At 55.2% G+C, this 20,076-nt stretch overlaps 3 protein-coding genes across 3 annotated transcripts in view; 2 read left to right on the top strand and 1 right to left on the bottom strand.

Moving 5' to 3' along the window:
- CSUI_009236 (bystin protein) overlaps positions 1 to 3,647 on the bottom strand; it is a gene marked incomplete at its 3' end in the record, with an annotated part of 4,485 nt that extends 838 nt beyond the window's left edge. The window contains exons 1-5 of the mRNA XM_068069352.1: positions 3,115 to 3,647; positions 2,476 to 2,706; positions 1,898 to 2,123; positions 1,265 to 1,606; positions 508 to 744 (exon numbers count right to left, since the gene is read on the bottom strand). Coding sequence (XP_067918674.1) covers positions 508 to 744; positions 1,265 to 1,606; positions 1,898 to 2,123; positions 2,476 to 2,706; positions 3,115 to 3,116 — 1,038 coding nt within the window. The 5' untranslated portion in view covers positions 3,117 to 3,647. The remainder of the gene's footprint in view (positions 1 to 507; positions 745 to 1,264; positions 1,607 to 1,897; positions 2,124 to 2,475; positions 2,707 to 3,114) is intronic.
- Positions 3,550 to 5,348, top strand: CSUI_009235 (60s ribosomal protein). The gene is made up of 2 exons (XM_068069351.1): positions 3,550 to 3,984; positions 4,919 to 5,348. The coding sequence occupies exons 1-2, from the start codon at positions 3,969 to 3,971 to the stop codon at positions 5,215 to 5,217; spliced, it is 315 nt and encodes a 104-aa protein (XP_067918673.1). The 5' UTR covers positions 3,550 to 3,968; the 3' UTR covers positions 5,218 to 5,348.
- A 5,326-nt stretch (positions 5,349 to 10,674) lies between these two features.
- CSUI_009234 (uncharacterized protein) lies at positions 10,675 to 14,205 on the top strand (the record flags this gene model as incomplete). Its single annotated transcript, XM_068069350.1, has 3 exons — positions 10,675 to 11,650; positions 11,866 to 12,819; positions 13,148 to 14,205. Coding segments are annotated over 3 exons (2,988 nt in total), but the record flags the coding sequence as incomplete, so codon positions are not given.
- Positions 14,206 to 20,076: the final 5,871 nt, after the last annotated feature.

Below are 20,076 nucleotides of genomic sequence, written 5' to 3'. Positions count from 1 at the left end.
TTTAGTTCGGAGCATAAACTGCAATTTATGTAAAGTTGGAAACAAGTTACAGGACTCATGTGGCGTTTGGAATAAACGAGTGGGGGCTGACTATTCTATCCCCCCAACCGCAGATACGAACGCAAACGGGCTCTGTGGCAGAAGGAAAATGAAGCCCCCAGACAAGTCACCGCAGAAACACGGGACGCAACACGAGAGGCCTGAGTGTCTCCTGCGTTCCACTCCCCCAGCACTATCACACCACAGAAATCCGAAAAGTTGAGTCCAAGTCATGCAATTGCACCCGTGGACGCATGCGGTTTTCAGAAGAGATTGGTCGACCGCTTCGCATCATTCACCGTCAGAAGCAGAACTGGCTTCAACGGTCTGTCTTATCATCCTCTCGTCCACGCTGGTTGCTCAGCGAATGTTAACGAACACGTCCGCTAAGGACTCTTCACACGGGTAACAGATACTGTAAGGCTAGTTTGTTTCAGCAACCTGTACTAGATCTGCCTCTGCGCGCACCTTCGAGGGAAGAGCATACTTCTTGTTTATCAAGACAGCCATCAACACGCTAACAGCGGGCAGCCACTCGGACGCCGGAACGAACGCAAGACGCATGAGCGCGGCTGCCGCGTGAAGCATAGGGATGGAGACTTTAGCCACCACGCTCCCAACTATGATCGCCTCTCTGCTAGAGCAGCCGTCCAAAGCAAGCGGTAGAAAGATGCCCTTGAAGAACGCGGACGGCTTGAATAGCGCCTGTACAGAGATGTATGCAATGCACGCCAAGTACCAGATCAAAACTGACAATGCGCTTGAAAGGCGGCACGCCAAAGGAAGTGGGCAGTCAGCAATCAGCCTGGGGCGACAACAACGTCGTCATCTGTGTGGCAAACCACACATAGGACTGTCAGAGTGTTGTCAATCATCATGGTGACACCCACTTGACACAACGGGATCCCACTGCATGCATTGGGGTTTGAACTGTGGTACGCGCATGTATACATTTTACAGCCCGTCAGTATGAAGTGTAACACGCCAACGCCACAAGATGAGTGGAGGGAAATGTGGCGTCCCCTTGATAAGAGGTCCGATGCATCGCCCGAGGCGCGGAGACTCTTCGGAGAGGGAACGCTCTCAATTTTGGCTCATGAAATCGGGGGCTGCCTCCTACCTCCACGAACGGGCCGAAGGCCCGCAGGACGCGGCAGCTACGGGGATGAGCCACGATGCATTTCCAGGGCACAAGGTGTCGCGTTGGAAAAAGATTCAGCCTCACCTTCTTCAGTGCGTGGTAAAGGTGGTAGTTGAGCTTTTTGTTCGTGGAGATATCATCTCGAACGGCTGGCAACAAGACGAGACAAAGAAATCTCTGCGCCATGGGACTAGACAGATTGCTGCAGAAGATTTTGGTAGCTCCGAACATGGCCTGTTTCGACCAGTTCTGAGGCTCAGTAAGAAGAAGAATCTCCTCCCACTTCTGCAGGCGAGGAAGAACTTTGAAAGCTTTAGGCATGCGTCCACTTCGGTATTTCTGAAGAAACGCGGCCATTGCCGTATAAACTTCAACAACTTTGGGTGGGAGAGAGTCCCCTGCTTGATCCTCGTGGTCGACGTCGTCCTGTAAACAGAACAGAACAACTTGACTTCGAACATGAACGTCGATACACCAAAACCATCACAGCGTTGCCCGCGCAACGGATGCAGCAGTTGAAAGTTGGAGAGCTCTCAGGCAATCACAGTTCGGATATCCTCACGCATCAGCAACTGCCGACGCTCGGATATATGCTTGTCAAGTTCCATCATCATTGTGCTCGTCCTTTCAGGTCAGCGGGCTGAGACATGCACCTTCCGTGCTGTCGAGTATCACATACGTATACTGTAGACGACAGATCCAGATAATCAGTCTCACCCGCTCTCCGGCTTCTTTTTCCTGAAGCTTCTTCAGAACGAAGTCTGCAAGGGTCGGAGCCGCTGTCGCAGCCGCAGTTTGCCGCGCCTGCTGTCGCTGCATGAACAGCTCATCCTCTGCGACTTCCTCGTCTTCAACCCCGAACCCGCCATCTTCAACCAAGTCAAGATCCGCGGAGCTATCCTCTGAACTCGCGTCGCTACCATCAACCCACTCAGATGTTCGGCTGTACAGAAACGCAGACGAGAACAGGCACGTACTTACGCGCGACATTTTCAGTTCGAGGCGACCCCATCGGTAGCCAATGAGTCAGCAAATCAAAATTCCAAAAGAACCGTACACGCTATATCAGCGCAAACAAAATACGGAGACGACTCGATGCACACGGACTACAATCGGTAGATTGCGGACGCACTTCGGCATCAGAGCGATAAGGGATACGAAGTCTCGTCACTGGGTCGGAGATGGACGCTCATCCTTCGCCGCGTGGCCCAACTAGAAATCCACAGCATTGGAAGTCGGGTATACATACTTTCACCCACGACAGATTTCGGACAAATTGGGGCATTCCAACTTACAGATCAGCACGTTGCTGGCGGTCAACGAGGCGAAGAAGCTTCTTGCTGAGCCCCTTTGGAACAAGATCATCTTCAAAATCTTCCCCGTCATCAACCTGCAAACTTTTTTTCGTACAGATGGGCTTCCCTGGCGAGATCTCGGACGGGTGCGCGCCGGCGTCTGTTAGGAGATCGACGTGAAGTGGGTTGTGGCGACTAGCCAGTTTCCGCTTTTCACTCTTCACCTTCGGCCTAGGCGGGCCCCACACAGCACAGTCAGTAGACGAGACGTTGACACCTCTTTACTCCCAGTAGCACCGGGTTTTGTTAGGAGGCAGAGCCTCCATTGCGGGGCAGAGGACCCTTCATTGAACACGATGAAATTGTGCAGTTCAGCGCGAGTTTCTATAAAATGCCCCGCTGAATTCATGGGAATGAAAACGAACCGTCCGCATGGGGCGCGCACCGCCAGAATGAAGACATACAGATGTGGTTTTCACGCCCGTCTCCGAGGCCAGGACAAACAGCGGCACTTCAGCCCTTGGCGGCTCTACTGCATACCCGTTATATAAAGACACACCTGTCAAGGGAACGAACGCAAAACGACTAATGACCCAAGCACGCTTCCGAACGGAGGGACAGCCTCATCGACGTACTTACATTTTTGCCTCATCTACTTGCAAAGCGCCTCCGCGGGTATCCGCGAGCGTGGTCTGTCGACGTATTTCCAGTTCTCTACGGGCCTAAACTGCTGTGTCCAGACTGTATCGACGCAGATACTTTTCGAGGGAGACTTTCCCTCGAGACAGTCTGCGTGAAGCAGGTGCTCCCTAAAGAACTGGAAACACGTCGACAACCCCTCACGCTCGCCCCGGTCCGGCGCTGTAACTCAAGGCCCCCAAGGCACCCGAGCTTGACCGGTGGGGGAGGGGAGGCTTTTGTTCACGGAGAAATAGAAGTCCCGGGGACAGTAAGACAAAAGAAATGAACGAGCAGTTATTTGTTCGGGCATTGCCAGGATGTGACGTCGGACAGCCCGACAGGGGGTGACGGGGGCTGCGTCAGGAGATAGTGGGGAAGGACACGGCGGGTGCCGCTCGAGAAAAACAACCGTCGTGTATTCGGGTTCAGTCAGCGGGCCCGTGCAAAGTGGGTTTGAATTTGTTGGAGCAACACGCTTGTGTAAACATTGAGCTGACTCATCGCTCCCTGCAAACCGCGTCGAGAGGACCAATTAAAGGTACCCCACACGCTAAGCAGAGTGGCTCGCAACACCGATACAGAGCAATCACCCACCAGAAGGCTCGTTTATTAGACGGTGCTCTGTACGCCCTTGTTTTTTATTTTCCTTCCCACATTTTACTACGGCAGAGGAGCAGGTCCGAAGAGCCGTGAGGAGTCAACGGTTTGGGACTACACACGCGCGGACCGAGGCAGAGGGAGTTCTTCCGGTGTTCCTACTCTGTGCTTAGTAGTTTTTGGGGCCTTTCTTCGAAGTCACTACCCTCTGCAACATGGCCGGGATCGCAGGTGCGTGGTTGCAAGGACATGCAAAAGTTTTTGTTCATCGTATAGCCCACTTTCTTTGCATCTTGCGATTTGGCGTGAGTTGCTCTGCTCCAGTCTCCTGTTCTTCTGTAACGCGAAGCTGTCGGCCATTTGTCACGTGTCCACACGGTATCTGGTTTCGTCGAGCCCAGGCTCCCTTTGCTACACGTAGGGAAGTTGGCGTACTGAGGTACTCCGGCGGATCGGCAGGGATGGGGCACCAGTGAACAGAGACTGCGCCCGAAGATGGAACTGGAGCATAGCAGGTGGATGACATTGCCAATGCTGTGCACTTGGCCGACGATTCCGTTCAGGCGCGGTCACCGGGGGGTGTCCTTTATTATCGTACTTTGTCCTCATTGCTATGGGTCCTCAAGTAGCATGCAGCACGTGATCTGAGTCACCTGTCTTGTCGGGGTCAGGCGAGGGTCGTCAGTGAACAACGTACCCATAGAGTCCAGGACTATCTCCGTTCCGGTGTGCACAATCGTGGTCACGTACCTGTCGGTCAACGGCCAACACCAAGTTAGGTTTTCAAGGCAATATCCTGTATACGGGGGAGTACGCTTTCTTTCAGCGGAATGACGTAGCATTACCGCTGAGAGAACGGTGGAGTGAGCTTTCACGTGTTTTAGCGCCGCTCGGTGAGGACTCCCGCATGTGTACGGCCACCTGTCGAAGCTGGAGAACTTTTTCCGGGTCGGCACTTCCTTTATTTGCGTTGACTCAGGCTGTACCGAAGCACACTGTGTGTTCACAAGGAGCGGCGTGACCGATTTTCAGTTCCAGACAGAAGTAATGTGCCTCTTTTCACCTCTGAACACGGTTAACGCAGAGGCTGGACGTTCCTTTGATACACGATACAGAGTGCGAGAAATGAGACCAGTTGTCGCTGTGACTTCTGCATATCTCGCAGTTGGTTTGAAGCGTGGCTACGTCGTCACCAAGAAAACGCCGCCGGAGCGGCCGTCCCGTAGACCTCGCAAGCTCTCTCCGCGCATCAGCAGCATCCGCGAAATCATCCGACAAGTTGCTGGGTTTGCACCGTACGAGCGGCGCATGATTGAACTGATCAAGATCGGCTCCGCTGCCACTACCAAGCGCGCCCTGAAGTTCGCAAAGAAGCGATTGGGAACCCACCGCCGTGGCAAGGCGAAGCGACAGGAACTCCAGAACGTCGTCGCTGCCCAGAGGAGAAAGGCTACTGGGCATTGAGTTTTTTCGGATCACGAGCAGACGCCGCAACACCGCACATCAATGGATGGGATCAAGGCTGTTGTGAGTTGTATGTGGATTGATGGTAGGAGCTCAAGGTGATCGGTATTCGCTGGTGGGAAAACGGGGACGCCACCTGGTGAATGCTGTGACATTCTGTCGGAAGGCCGAGGCTCTCTTGGTGTCCACAGTGATTCGTGCTGGCTGGTGAGAGAACGGGGACGCCACCTGGTGAATGCTGTGACATTCAGCCGGAAAGCCGACGTTATCCTGTTTACAGGGTCAAGGTACCCAGAATTCAATTCCTCGGGTTTTCTTCGCAACACAAGTACATTCGGAGTAGGAAATCTCCTGTTACTATTTATGTGGTTCTGCAGGTCTCGCTCACCCGAGTCGAACTGTCACTGAAGCCCTCTCCTGACTAGAAGTTCCTCCTGGGCTACGCTCGGAAGTCACGTGTTTCGTGGCCGACGGGCTATTGCATGCCTCTAGCCTTTCAGTGGCCCCGTAGCTTCTCTACTGGAGTGACGTCTGCAGCGGCTCGCTGGCAACTTAGTGATACGACCTGGCAAGTTGTAATTTTCGGGGGCAGAGAAGTCGCAGGGAACAAACGTCGACCCATGTTGTTGCGTTTGAACGCGAACAAGCGTCTAGAGAAAAAGATTCCGATTCCGTATAGAATACTGACCCCGGCGGAGGACCCGGGTTCCTATCAGCGCAACTGAGCGAAGATACCGAACCGTACGATAGACCGCTTGGTCACCCCAGATGTCTGGCTTCCGCCATCTTGGATAGATGCCTCCAAGCGGAACAGAAAAAAGGGAACTGCTCCGCCCCCGAACCCAAGGGGATGGCGGGCTCCTGTCGCATCGCGAACACTCCAATTTCCCTGGAACGAGGGACGCGGGACTTGTACAGAGCATCGCAAGGACTTCTCTAAACCTATCAAAGATCACGTCATCAAAAAAGACTGACAGCTTGGTTTACCTGGCTATCGCATGCGGCTATGCGCGGATTCATGATACTGCGCCGTCGAGAAACGAACGCGCAGACGGCCGCCGGTGAGCAGAGGAGAGTCCACAAACAAAAACCAAGAACGGCAGCGTACCTCACTCAAGTAGACTCCGTCTGTGCGAGAGACACGTCGACATGGAGGGGAAGAACACCAATGCATATCGTGAAAACTGGCATGTATCTTAGGATCACCTACTCGCCAAACGCAGGAATAGTACGAGAGACCACCCAGGGGGCCCGTGAAAACGCCCAGCGCGTCTGGAACGACAACCGATGGCCGAGAGAATAACGGACTTGCTGACGACGCCGGCGAACAATCAAACTCAAGTTGAAGGGGAGCGAATCGCCTACGGCGTCTAAAAGTCGAGACTGAATGCAGAGATATCCTGCGTTACTCAACGACTGGTCTTCCCCTCGGCAGTCGGATTCATTTTCTTCGTCCACGTCTACTTCCTGTGAAACAGTCGAGTCGCCGTCATTTACTGGCTCTTGGGGACTCCCGCTCTCCGAGCGTCTGCATAGCTGTACCGAATTAGCACCGTCCAGGGTGCTGCCGGATTCGCGGACTTTCCAGAACAACCACATCGCATCTCCCTCGCAGTTCTCAGACTGGGGCGCCCCACCACCGTCCGTGCTATTCGTGCCCTCCCGGTCGCCCTCTTCAGAACCCGCTAACGGGTTCACAAGATCAGGAAGACACACGAGCTCCTTCTCCCGCGAAATGCGTGCGGTCCTATGAGTGTCGCCATTCCCCAGCAGAGTAGTGTCGCCCGGCGAGCGGGCAGTACAGTTCTCGCCTTCGTGATAGACCAAGTCTGAGGCTGAGGTGCCGGGGCTGTCAAGAGTGGCTCCCGAGGTTATGGAGTCCCGGCGGGTAGTCGGCGTGCCAGCCATGATGAGCGAGTCACAGCAACAAAGGCCACTCCTCGCTTCTTCATTCTGTCCAGCTAGTTTCGGTATTCGGCAGTGCGCACACGCACCGCCTCCGCCTACAGTTTGTCTGCTGTGTTCCGCATTCTCCCCTCTCTTTGCCGGGGCTAAGCTGACAAGTGGGCAACTGTTTCTAAACATGAACCGTGCCTCGGGAACGGACAGCAGTTGCGTAGAGAGCGAGCTGTCCGTGATACGACGCTTCAGGGCGGCAGTCCTGGTATCTTTTGTAGCGTAAAAATTCCTGCGTATCTCGTCTGTTTCTCTCAAGACTTGCCCGGGCATAACTCTGGGCAGCTTCGAGTCCATCAGCACCTGACGAAGTGGTAACAGAATCCTGGCCTTATGGTTTGCCGTCGAAGGATGTTCGGAGCCTTTTTACCTCTCCCCCATCGGCAAGGACAGCACGCCTGCACTTGCGCAACGGCACCACTCAGATCGCACGGAACTGCCCCCGGAGAGCTGGCACCTCCTAGGTTGTTGAGAAGAGAGCGGACGCTTCTTTCGTCTACCGCACGGGCTCTTCACCGAAAAAGTGCTCCCCGCTCCCGACCGTTTGATGATTAGTCGGAACAGAAAAAGCGAATGCACCGAGGACCGTTGCACGGCAACAGGCAGATGCCAGATCAGCTTGGGACGTCACGACTGCCCGGTAATGGACGTTCGTCCAAAAGCGTAGACTCGCTGCTGAAAGGGCCACTGCGAAATAGGGACACGGGGCGCAGAAGCACAGGCACAACTGTCGGCTCGAAAAACTACGTTCTCATCAAGGGCAAAAAACACTGTGTGGAGCCCCGCAGAAACTAGGACCGGCTGAAAACACGATTGCGGCGCGCCACTGGTACGTCGCTTTCTTTCCGGTGTTCGGTTCTATTTCGTCCCCTCCAAGCAGAGTGAGATCGGGCGGACTGACTGTTCGTCCGCCAGGGTGCAAGCGAGGCTAATTATTGGAGCACCCTAGCACACCGAGGCAAAGCCGAGCCGAGAAACAATAGAAAGCCTTCAGAAGCGCGACACGGTCGGAGCCCTGGGCTCTCGCCCGGTTTCTGGGTGAATGGGGTTCGAGTTCACCGGACTGATGGGACACTTTTTTCATCGGTTCTTCCTGACATCAATAGCTGAGAATAGAGTAGTTTATGTGGAGGCGTTATCAGCCAGCGGAAAACCGGGCTCGCCGGGACGACCTGGGTGGACATCTAGCTCCTGAGTCTCATGACGTGACCGCACATTCGAGAAAGAATGCTCCAGGCGTTTCAGCCCTTTCCTTTCAGGGGTTTCGTAGAAGGGTCCGTTCTCGTCACCTAGCTTATTCGGTCACCGGCCCCTGTGCGACTAGGGCTTCCAGGACAGCCAACAGTCCCCTGTTCTACCCTTCCGGACCAAAGCCGGCACGGGTACACATGACCGTGAGTATCGGCTTTAGAACCCAGCCGGCCGACAGCTGCTTAGTGATGTGGCGGGGGACCATAATCGTGCGTGCGGTGTCTGGGGTGGTTATTCTGCCTCTACTCCTATACTGAATTCCGGAGTGGACGAAACTGCGACGGTGAGTCATTCCGTCAGCATCCGTTAAGTCGCTTGTATAGTAGATTCTCTTCTAGGGCAGTACGCGCTCCCGGGTCAGTCCCGGGCGGGCTGGCATGGTATCTTCGGGGTTCGTGATGAAGCGGAGAATAAGGTCGATTCTGGCTTGATTTCGGGCAACTTGAGCTTCCAGGGCAGCGATCTTCTGTTTCTCCTTGGAAATTTGCTCTCGGGTGATGTCGAGCTTCTCCGTCGCCTTCTTCACTAAACTTCGGGTTTCGAGTGTCTCTTTTTCTAGTCTCGCCTCCTCCTCTCGACACTGGGATCGGACACACTGCAGTTCCTTAGTCATCCTTGCAAGGTCCGAATGCACAAAGTCTATCGACTTGCCTGCGCACAGCAACGGAAATACGCCAGTCCCACCCCACACCATGAGACTCCGTCTCAGTGTCTCCGTGTAAAGTCTGCTGCCGCACTGTTTTGCCTTTAACTAGTATACGCTCGAATGGCCTGTTTTGGGGGAGACCGGGACCTCTTTGTGCTGTCGGACTGGAACCAACTGGGAAAGCTGCTTGCCCCCGGGCCACCCCCCCCACACTTAACAGTCTGCAGGGTGTCCGGGAGTTCCGTCGCGATATCGCTTAGCCACGATCTTACGCGGGTATCACCCGGAGCTGGGACGAAAGCACTATTAGCTCCTTTCGCTGATGTGCTAGGTTGCCATGAGCTTGGCCAGAGCTGTGCTGCGCTTGCGCCGTCTGTTGATCTCGCTGGAGTTAGCTGGAATGTTTCAAACCGCCTCATTCCCTGCGTGTTCTGACCCTCGTGCAATCGTTGTCACCACTACTCCATAGATAAAAAGGTTTCGAGCCAGGTCGGGTATTCACCTAGGGGACCTAGCGTCTGACATAGTTGCTGAAGAGAAAGCTCCACACCATGGCCGCACGTGTTCGTATCGCCTCCATCCGGCATCGTTGCACGGGTCGCACACTCTGCGCCCAGAGTTCGAGTCATAGTAGCTGGATCAACGTAGTTTTCGGAACGAAGGATATGCCGCACAAGCTTTCCCGGAACGGTTCCAGAATTCGCCATGTTGATTCTTTTGTGAACACCCTACGACTGGTAGTGTAGGCATTGGCTCCGGCCGTCTCACTATTCAGTCATCTAGGGCTCGGCGCGGCGACTGAAGTGAACTCCGGTCACCTCGCAGGCTGTCTGCCACTCCTTGAAACGTCCCTTCCTGTATCTACGCACGCCCGTTTCAGGTTAGATCTGCCAGCGAAGACAAGAGAGGAGTGACAGCTAGGCTACTAGGAAGGACAGCGCCATTCCGGCCAGCGCCCGGACACTCGACGCGACATCGAGGTGATTAAGTGGTGCACTAGCAAAGATCGCTCCACTCGCCGAAAGGCGGGGCTGTCTGAGACTGCTAAGCAGACAGCGAGATGCTTTTTGCTCCCGAGCACAAGGGGCCCCCTCACGACGCCACGGCCTCTGCTCCCAGTCTCCCCGGAGGCAGCCCCGGACCCTACACCAATGCTGGCTGAGGTTGGCGAGGGCTGATGTGAGAAGAGCAAGTCCAACTAAAATTCCTTGTTTACAGAAGTGCATGCTTTGATTGCGGGACCGTCCCCACACTTCAGAAACGCCTGCCACCCAGCAACACGGGAGACACAGCTTGGTAGTCTGCCGCAAGAAGCGGTGAGGGCAAGGTACCTGCAATGGCCTGCCTTACGGCTGGCTGACCACAGTATCGATGAAGTTGGCCCGGAGACAGGACAGCGACAGCCGGTCCTCAAGCACTTTTGCAGATGAAGGGCAGCTTCTTGATCACTTGAGGAGACCGCGGCACACAGTGCCGATAAGTTGTAATGCGTTACAGCGGAGGTTTCTCATCACCTTTTTATTTCTATCGTTGGCGACACGGGAGAGTGGTGTCTTCGACGTGGTAAACCAGTCTGGGGTTGTGCTCCTCATGTGGCCGGCACGATGGAGACCGGCCCAGTGTCAGAAGTGGCGGAACCCGCCGACAGTTCCCGGTCTGTTGCGCCAAATACCCAGGAGCCCGCTAGAAGGTGGAAGACAGTCTCAGACATACTCGCACGCTTAGCATCGACGGACTTCCGGAAAGGCTTCTCGGCGCCAGCCGTGATCACGCCCTCTAGCATCCGAAGCCGAGCGGACACCTTAACTACGATCAGCCGTATTCCACTTTTCAAGACTTCCACCAGCTTTGACATCAGGTCCTTTTCCTATCCTCCCGGTTTTGACAGAACCTGGCAACACGCTGACTCGCTCGGCTATCAGAGACAAGAGAACACCGGGCGCCAGCACGGTGAAGGCGGCGTTCTCGGGCAACACAGCCTTCTACAACAAGGCATCCGCAGGCGGCCCACTCCACCTGCGACACACGAAACGAGCAACAGCCAAGCAGAACACTCTGCCAAAAAGCAAGAGTCGGATGGCAGTTCGCTGTTGTCTGGCACAGCATCGCCGCGATTCGCGTTTCCGTTGATCGCGGTTTCCTCGTTTAGTGCATTCTCTAGTAGGCCCCTAAGTCAGCTTCTTTCCGCAGAGATCGCATATACTCCTAAGGAGAAGCCTCCTGAGTCTAGGGAGAACAATAACTCTCTTGGGAAAGAGAAAATGGCAGCGTACGAGAGTGCGGGACATGGGGAAACAACTAAAGGGAATATAAGTGGCGAAGAGAAGGACGTCGAACGCAGCATCGTAGACGTTGTTCAAGGATACTGCACTGCTGCGCTGGCATCGGCTGCAGACTTTGGGGTTCTTGCTTTGAACGAAGACCTGATCCGTCTTGTTCTTCGCGAGCAGCACTCAGTGGGTGTTGGGTACCGCGCAGTGAAGCCTCTAGCCAAGGTGGCAGACCTGGACGTGAAAGCAACCTCGCGGCCACGGGTGGCAACACCCGGGCAACCTGAGGGAGCTGTCCTCCTCGAAGGAGGTAGGAATACACGAGAGAACAGCGGAAGGACCGCGATCTCGCGCCCGCACTCTTAGTATACTCGAGGCAGGCACTTCCATATTTCAACCGTCCGCGCTGGGCGTTATTTGGGCTCCCGCCTTGCCCACGGTAGCGGTTCCTTTGTCGTGTCACGGGGCTTTGACTCACCGAAGGCAGAGTTCTTTTGCTGTCTTGTTTTCACTGCCTTCACACAGCGGACGGACGAGCCGCAGAAACAACAGAATTCAAAGAAAAGCTTGAGACTAAGATGAAACCCGTCGAGGGTGTCAAGTCTACGAGTCCAGCACCAGACAGCACCACACCGTGCCCCACGTCGAGAAACAGTCCCCCTGTGACCGTGCCCAACAATTCAGTTGTCCCCTCCCAGAGTCCCCCGAAACTCCCGCCAGCTAGGCATCGTCCTCGACGATCCGCTTCGTGTCCCTCAAGTCCCGTGACCGGTAACCAGAAGCCCAAGTCGATAGACGTCTTCCTGAGGCGACCCTTATCGCTAGTGGGGAATGGTGTTCTCTGCCGTGGTGTCCAAGGAAAGAAGGACCGGCTCTTCTCAGCACGGCCGACCGAACAGAGAGGCTGCAGTTCAAGAGATACGACGAGTCGCAAGCAGTCTAGACTACCTCCAACAGCAGACCAACACTCGTGCACTGAGGTGGCGAAGCCACGCAGTATCGAAGCCTCCGTTGATCCGTCACTCTGGGAGAAGGCGCTTCACGATACGGACTCACCTACTTGGTGCGGGCGACGCGACTTCTCCGACGTCGTGGCATTGCCTTTGACCGGCGCTAACATGAAACTAGAGGGCTATTCCAACTGCGACTGCGTGACCTTGCTTAAGGACACCACCTCGGTTGACCGTTCTAACAGGGAGAGCTCCCCGGAGAAGCGAAGCCAGCAGGTCCCTCGTCACGAACCGGAGCAACAACTTAGTAACCTGTCTCTCCATCCCACCGAGAACATTCAACGCACCTTCGTCGAGCAAAGCTGCGACCAGCCGCCTCCTATAGTTGAGGAGCTGGTCGCACTTGAGCACCTGGCCCACTTTCTCAGATCCTACGGGCTGACCCACCCCTCGCACCCGGTTAATGGGCGTTCTTTTGAAGGAACGGGAGATGCCGAAGGCGGGACGGAAGGTCAGCCTTCGTTCTCAGGTGAGGACGGACATATGACGGCGCAGCTCGTTGGACAGCTTGAGCCATTCTGACTGTGCTGCACACCGCGTGAACTGAATACATCAGCGCTCCTGTGACTGAGCGCCGGGGAGTCACAGGTGCACGGAAGCCGGGCGCCTCAGTGAAGAGGCGGGTAGTAGTGGTGTTGTTACTTAACACCGAAGGGCTGAGTCATGAAACAGGACTGGGAGGTCGTCCACTCACAGGATTGCTGCACGCAGCCGAGATTGTATCAAGAGACCTCTACAGTGCAAGGCACTTTCACACAGACCGAAGTGTGCGTTGTATGCTGACGAGGATTTTGCAGGGCGTTCTTTACATGTCGATCTACGGAGACGCTCGTGGTTCGGCCCTTCCTCGGCCACGAAGGTCGACGACACCAAGTTCCTTCCGCTTAGGGCAACGCAGACACAAAGCCCGCGTGCTCGCTTGCGCTTCAGTGTATCAGATCGTCCTTGCAACGGGGACGCCGCGCATACACCGGGCGACTCATGCGCCGCAGTACGCCGGCAAAGGGATACTCCGAACCGCACCTGGAAGCGCTCGGACTTCGATGAGCCTGCAGCGGGGAACCGAAGTGCGCAGGTGGCAGCGGAACACGTCTCGTGCGACGAGGAGTACAACATCGCAGATGGAGCCGGTACAGCAAAGGGCCTCGAAGGGGAGGTTCATCTCAGCTCTTTCCAGCTTGTCGCCGGGGGGGAGTGGCAGGAGAAGCCTGAAGACCTCCGACTGAAGGGCAAAACGGCTTCTATCACCGACACCCTAGCTACGACTCAGACTGGCGACGGCGCAAAGGGGGTCGCCCGCGAGGTTAGCCTACTTCCACGCGGATCGCGCGGAGCTATCAAGAGCTATCTCTCCGGAAGAGATGCACCGCTACTTGGGGGCGCCAAGGTGCGCCGGAGAACCCGCCCTCTCACAGGAACAGGGGGCCAGATGGAAACATTTTCGCCAGCAAGACAAGTTCGGCGCAGTGAGACCGGTCAAGCCGCTGCAGCCGAGACCCTTCGCTCGGATGACGCCGGGTGTGCCGTCGTCAGCAGTCCACCCAGCTTTCCTGAGACCCGCACCAGGGAGTCTCTTGGCCAGACAGCTGAAGACTTCCAGACCACCAGTCCAGCGAGGCCCCGCCGTCGCACTACAGCTACAAGGACGCTGGACACTACGGGTCTTTGCACCCCTGCACGTGCAAGACACAGCGACAGAAGGTTCACAGACGGCTACGCTCATGCCCGGTTTGCACAACACCGCGAAGACTCGGGAAATCGGACTGCGGGGGTCTCCCAGGGGTCAGCGCTGCAGGAGCTCTCTGAGGAGAAGGGAGTACCTAAAGCTGGTGGTAGTCCAGCGAGAGGCTATCGAGGTCAGATAGAACGGCCAGCTGCAAGCGCAACCACCAGGACGTCAGAGACTACTACGGGGACTCGCCCGCTTGTCGCCACAGTAGGGTGTGATCCACAGTGGCGTGTATCACTAACCGGTCGTCCTGCGCAGGAGCGCCATCAATCGGAGCCACCGCCAAGCGTTTCCCGACCAGGTGCGACGTGTGGCCCCCTGAGTGCACTCACGGGAAGTCGGCCCGACCTTGAGCCTCGGCCGAAACCGGAGACGATTGCTCTAAGCATGGGCGTGGAAACGAGTGCTTCAGAGGGGTCTTCTGTGGTCACGGAGCCGAGCTGCGTGATGGATGCAGACAGCCTGCATCGGCCCCGCCGCCTGACTGCACTGTCTAAAGACGAGCTGCTCCACTACTACCCTGTAGCCGACCGCGAACGAACCAGTACACTGTGCGCGAGTACGGACATGAGCACTCAGACGGATATCCCCCGTGTTCGTACGAAGGCAGTTCCGCAGCTTCGACAGGCTGTAAAACCGCCGGTGACTCCCTGGCCCGAAGAGGAGTGGCTTGGAACCAGAAACAGCAGGCAGGCCCCCCGTTTTAGACCGACTGAGAAATCTAAAACCGGCGCCACGTGCGACGGGGCGAGACGTGAGGCGAGAAGATACCGCCTGACGTCCGTCACGAAGCCTGAGCTCCTCCTGGGTCAGCCGGGTGCACAACCGCGCTGTCCAGGTAGAGCTGACAGCCACCTTCCAGGAAAGCGTGCAGGCAGTCCAGTGCCCCGAAAGTTAACAGTCCTCCGAAGAAGCGACTGGCTGGGATCTGCGAATTCTCTTGGCGCCTCTTGGTTCATTGGGTTGGAGCGCAACGCCAGAAGCCGTGCTGCCCTCCCTTCGAGCCCCGGTGAACCCTTCGCAGGTGGTGGTTTCAAGCCGAGGCACTCATCTGGATCCTGCCGTAATCAAACGACCGAAGAACAGCGTTCCCAGACGAAATCCGTAACAAGCCTCATCCCGGCAACCAAAACGCGCCCTTTCTCCCCCCAGCCACGGTTCTTATCAGAACCTACGAAAGAGGAAGTTCTTCAAAGCCTCCAGACAGGAGCGGTCGACCTCAGAGGACCGTACGGATGCGAGGCTGTACCGAATGCGTACGTTCCTGCTGGAGGGGTGTACGATCGCCTTTACTGGGACCGGAGCCGTCGGGCTACTAACGCGTACATTCTACGGCACAAGAGAAGTCTCACAAGTGCGATTTCCGGGCTTGACACGAGCCACGCTTTGGAGACGACCTACGAGAACCGATCTGGTCGCCAAGTGCAGCTAGACTTCGTGTCCTCAAGCTCCATATTCAGCGGTACCGGGGGCACAGCGGCACCGTCCATCTGTGTTTCTCGGGAGCAGTCAAGCAGCCCAGACGTGCGACATTCAGTGGGAACGAGAGGCGCCGCGTCGGGCAGCGGGGAAAAGGTCTCAGGGACGGTCTTCTCTCCCCCTACAGAAGGACACCGGGCACAGACATCAGCATCGCGACGGTGGACAGAACCCTCGACGCCCAGACTTAGCGTGTTCGAGAGGTTATACAAGCTGCGCAAGAAGCCGATATCGGCTCACTCCGTTTGGCGGGAGCCCGCGACCTCACGAACTGTTACAGAGTCAGACCAGATGTCCCCCACGCCGGCCCCCGGCGTCAGCAACGATGGCAGGCGTTCAGCGCGACGGACATATATTTGAGCTTGAGGTCGAGTCCTGGTGGGACACTTTCATCGGTCGACCGAGCGCCGCCCTCGAGTAGCGAGGCGTCACACAGTTCAGTTGAAGTGCAGTTCGGACGGGACGGTCTTGTGAGAATAGTGGACGCGGGGAATGTTCATGAGGAACTCGCGAACTCTGCGGACTTGTGTATTGTTGGTGCGAGGAACGGAGCCTGTTTTTCTGAGTGTTTAATGAGAAGAACCGGATTCAATCTGGTGGGTTCAAGTTAGTTCGCACGGGGGAACTACATGCGACGCGTACATGCTTGCCAGGACGCAGCAGCTCAGGAGCGAGGGCAGTGTGCCTTCGCTGCGATTGCTGCCGCCAACCGTATCGCGCAATGTGTAAAACCGCGACCGAGCGATCGCTCTCGAAGTCAACCCTCGAGGCGTGATATTTTCGAGTTTGCCGCAGGGAACTCACGTTCAGTGTGGATCCCAGGGGTTCGTAACAGTAGAGCTCGCGTTCCTGGGTCCGTGGAGACTCATGCGTGCGAGAGTTTCGAGTGGGGGACACGCTTGTGCGAGTCAGCCACGTCGGTTGACTCGTTCCCTGTGGTGAGAGCAGCTTTCGTGGAGTCTACGTCTCCGGGGGACTCCGTCCGTTCCTTCAGAGTAAGTCCAGGGATTCTCTACTTCTGGCTCGAAACTAGGCACTTTGGAGTGAGTTACTGGACCTCCCCGCAGCTGGGGGCTGTCTCTTCAGATCCACACCATCCGTTGCATAGGTAGCGAAGGAGAGGTTACGCTTATGCTTCCTAGGGGAAGCTGATATTGTAAACGTGTTTTCCAACTTTCATTACAGTTTGTCATACAGTAGCGAGCTAATGACCTAGCTGGTATTGTGGGTTGTCCCCCCAACGACGCCTCTGCTTCGTGCGGTGAATTTTAGGCTTTTTCGCAAGTGTCAAGTTTCAGTGCGTTAGCACGTCTACTGCAGGAGAGCAGGCAGGAGGTTAGCACCTTAGCTTCAACAGCGCGGCACTCCCGGGTGACCCGGCGAAGAAAACGGCCAAGATGGTTCTATCCCGACTCGAACGAAAGAAGCGCAACGCGACGGCCGAACGCCAGTTTCTGGTTAAGTGGCGAGACACAGGGCCTGGAGAGACATGGCAGAACTACGGGACGCTCAGGGGGGTCCTCACACCGGAGAATTTTGAGCTATTGCAACGCCCGAAGTGCTGGCGAGGAGACAGCACCTTCGGTGCGGGGTAGTGGAACGCCTGCGCCGCGCCTCCGCGCGAACGACGCTGTGTGTCGTAGTGTGTCACGCGTGTGCTGCGAACGGGTCACGTGTGTTTCGAGGAGAATGTGTATGAAGCTCTCATCATGGCTGCCCACTGCAGGAGGTGTCGCGTTCTGGCTTCACGTAAAGACTCCAGCTAAGTAACTGCTAAGTTTGGTGCCAACCGCTGCAGCCTTGTCCAGATGGTGCGACTCTTGACACACGATTGCGGCAGAAACGTCACGGCATGCCCGTCACGAAAGAGCCGCACCTTTGTATGGAAGGGGGCATCTCGCAAGGGCACCACGGACGGGAGAATGCTCTAGCCCATGTGGTTCCTCCTGCTGGCGCACATCATGTGGAGAGCGCAAGCGGTGGAGAAAGCCGAGCTCCCGAAGCGGAGTGCGTAGAGTCTGTGTCACAACTGCCGATGTTGACAGCATATCCGCTGCACTTCTGAGTGCAGCGCTGTGTCGGTGGAACCAACGAGAAGCTCCGAGTGTTGTGACCTTCGGGTCGAAGCGCCACGAGCCGAAGTGACCCACGTGAGGGGATAAGCCCGGTCCGTACCGCCAAAACCGCACGGCCGAGAATGTAGTCAGTCAGCGGCGTAGTCCTATTCTCCCGCTACTGTCACTATCCTAGGAGGTACTTGAACTTTTACACACACACGCAGACGCGTGATGTTCAGTTACACTACGAAGGAGAGTCGCCAGGGTCCACTTCAGCTCTTTCCCCCCTCTCGTCCTTGCCTCGTGGCATATCCGAATCTTCGAACCTCGAAACATGTTGCCTTTCGCCTCTCCCGTCCTTGCATGCGCTCGTTCTGTTGTTACAGGGGTCTTCATGCCGCAAAGGGACGAAATGCGTTCTCCCCGATGTTCTAATAAAGGTGACTTGTTTCTTCTTCTGCTGTCGGTTTTCCCCCGGCTATTTAGCTGAAGCGAGCTCTTCTCTCTTCTTCGTCAGTGTCTTACCTTCTCTGGTATGTCTGTCTCTCTGGACACCTGTGTCCCTTGTCCTTCCTGGTTTCGAAGGAAACCAGCGCACGACATGCCTTCCATCTGTACAGCTTTTTTCTTTCTACTTTATAAAAATCCTTAGCCTGCTCAGCTGACTTCAGTCTTTTAGTCGTCTTGTGCTTCTGACTCAGTGATCTTTACGCTTCATCCTTTTCGTTGGTTTCTTCTACAGAGCTCCAGACAAAGAACCTTGTTGTGTACATCGCCCCCCTTTTACAGAGTCGAGCGTTCTTCGTGGCCATATGTTTTGGTTACCCTCCCAGCAATAGCATTCCTCATCTTGTCCGCTTCTTTTCTGGCTTTCAAAGTCTGGAATGACCCAAGAAAACGACTTCTGTTCCTGGAAGGCCAGAAGACTTTCCTTTCTGTGCCCTCATGTCCTCTTTTTTTTTTTTCTCTCTCTCTCACCGTAATCTATCCAAGAACCGTAAATAAGAGAAATCACAGCTACTCTCTGAGTCGGGGGCCCGTCACCGGTGGCTGGAGATACAAAAAGGACGAGAAACGAGAAATATCAGCCACCGGCTTGCTGCTTTTATGTGTTCTCTACTGTTTTTCACCCGGACGAGGACATTCGGCATCTCTCTCTCTCTACATATATATCTAAGAGACATTTTTTGTACAGAGGAAAGAAAGCACGACAAGAAGCCACAAAGTCGAGTGTGTATCATCGCTTCTGCATTTCATTTGGTTTCCTCCTATCGTCCCGTCTTCTCTACTAGCGGCGATTCCTTCCTATAGCATCTTTCATTTCCTTCTTCTCCTCATGGTTGACCGTACTGCCCCTTCATCCGGAGGGAGTGGGGGCGGGGCTCCCCCCTCTGGGGGTGGAGATGGACAGGCTCCTCAACAGCAAAGTTTCTTCAGTAAGCTACTCTTTTTGTCGTTGTCCTCTACTTTCTGTCTTTTTTCGCCATCACTCTTCTAAAAGACTCACTCGCACCTGGTTCGTCCCGTAATCTTTACCCCTCCTCCCCTTGTTCTCCCTGGTCTCACTTACAACTACACAGACATCTATTTGCACGCATCTGTCTAATATTCTTCGTAGGTAGCTAACTCCCCATCTTCACAGCTATGAATGAGTCCCTGCAGTTTCTATCAATCCATCTACCTATAGACAGGCGTGGAATGGAATAGCATCTGTGACAAGAGAGTCATCCCTCCCTCTCTTAAGGATGACAAGACAACCGGGACCACGTTACCGGAACAGGAAGCCGTCCTTCTTTCTAGGTAACGCTTCACCAGTCTATCTCTCCTGTCTTTCTTTCTTTCTTTCAAGCCCCTCAGCCCTCCCTCGTCATTCAGCTAGAGGGATGGGGGGGAAGCCTCTTAGAGAAGACTTGCTTCTCTTCAAGAATTATGGTCGCTTGTTCTATAAGGATCAATCAGTCCCGTCAGGGTTTCCCATGTCTGCCGAACGTCCGAATCTTCTAAGAGAGGCTTATACGGATGCTGTCTCTGCAGGCGTCGTTTTTTTTCCTCTTCTCCTCTCTGTCGCTCTTTCACATACACCAAGAGAGAAACTCACATCGCCTTCCCATCTCCAGACAAACGCTTCTACTCTTTGCGTTTCTCTCGCTCTTGAACCCTTCATAAGGCAATTCACGTAGTAGACCTGAACTCTCTGACGGGGACATAGCGCGTATCTGATATATCTATCCAGTCTCTGAGTTTGTTGTAGATATACACTGGTCTATAGGCATGGAACCTCCCAAACATTTTGACGACCTATCTTTCTATCTCTTTATTTCTCTATCGATGATCTCTCCATCTATCCATCTGTCTATCCTGTCTCCACATGGTGTGATCCATATACAAGATATGCAAGAAAGATTTTCCTGACCTCCGCCCGGGTCGAAGAAGTGGGTTTCTATCTTTCTTCCTTTCTTAA

The sequence above is a fragment of the Cystoisospora suis genome (assembly GCF_002600585.1).
Source record: "Cystoisospora suis strain Wien I chromosome Unknown contig_5450, whole genome shotgun sequence".
NCBI classification, from domain to species: Eukaryota; Apicomplexa; class Conoidasida; order Eucoccidiorida; family Sarcocystidae; genus Cystoisospora; species Cystoisospora suis.
Note: the sequence above shows the minus strand (reverse complement) of the source record. Positions and strands in the feature narration are given on the sequence as shown.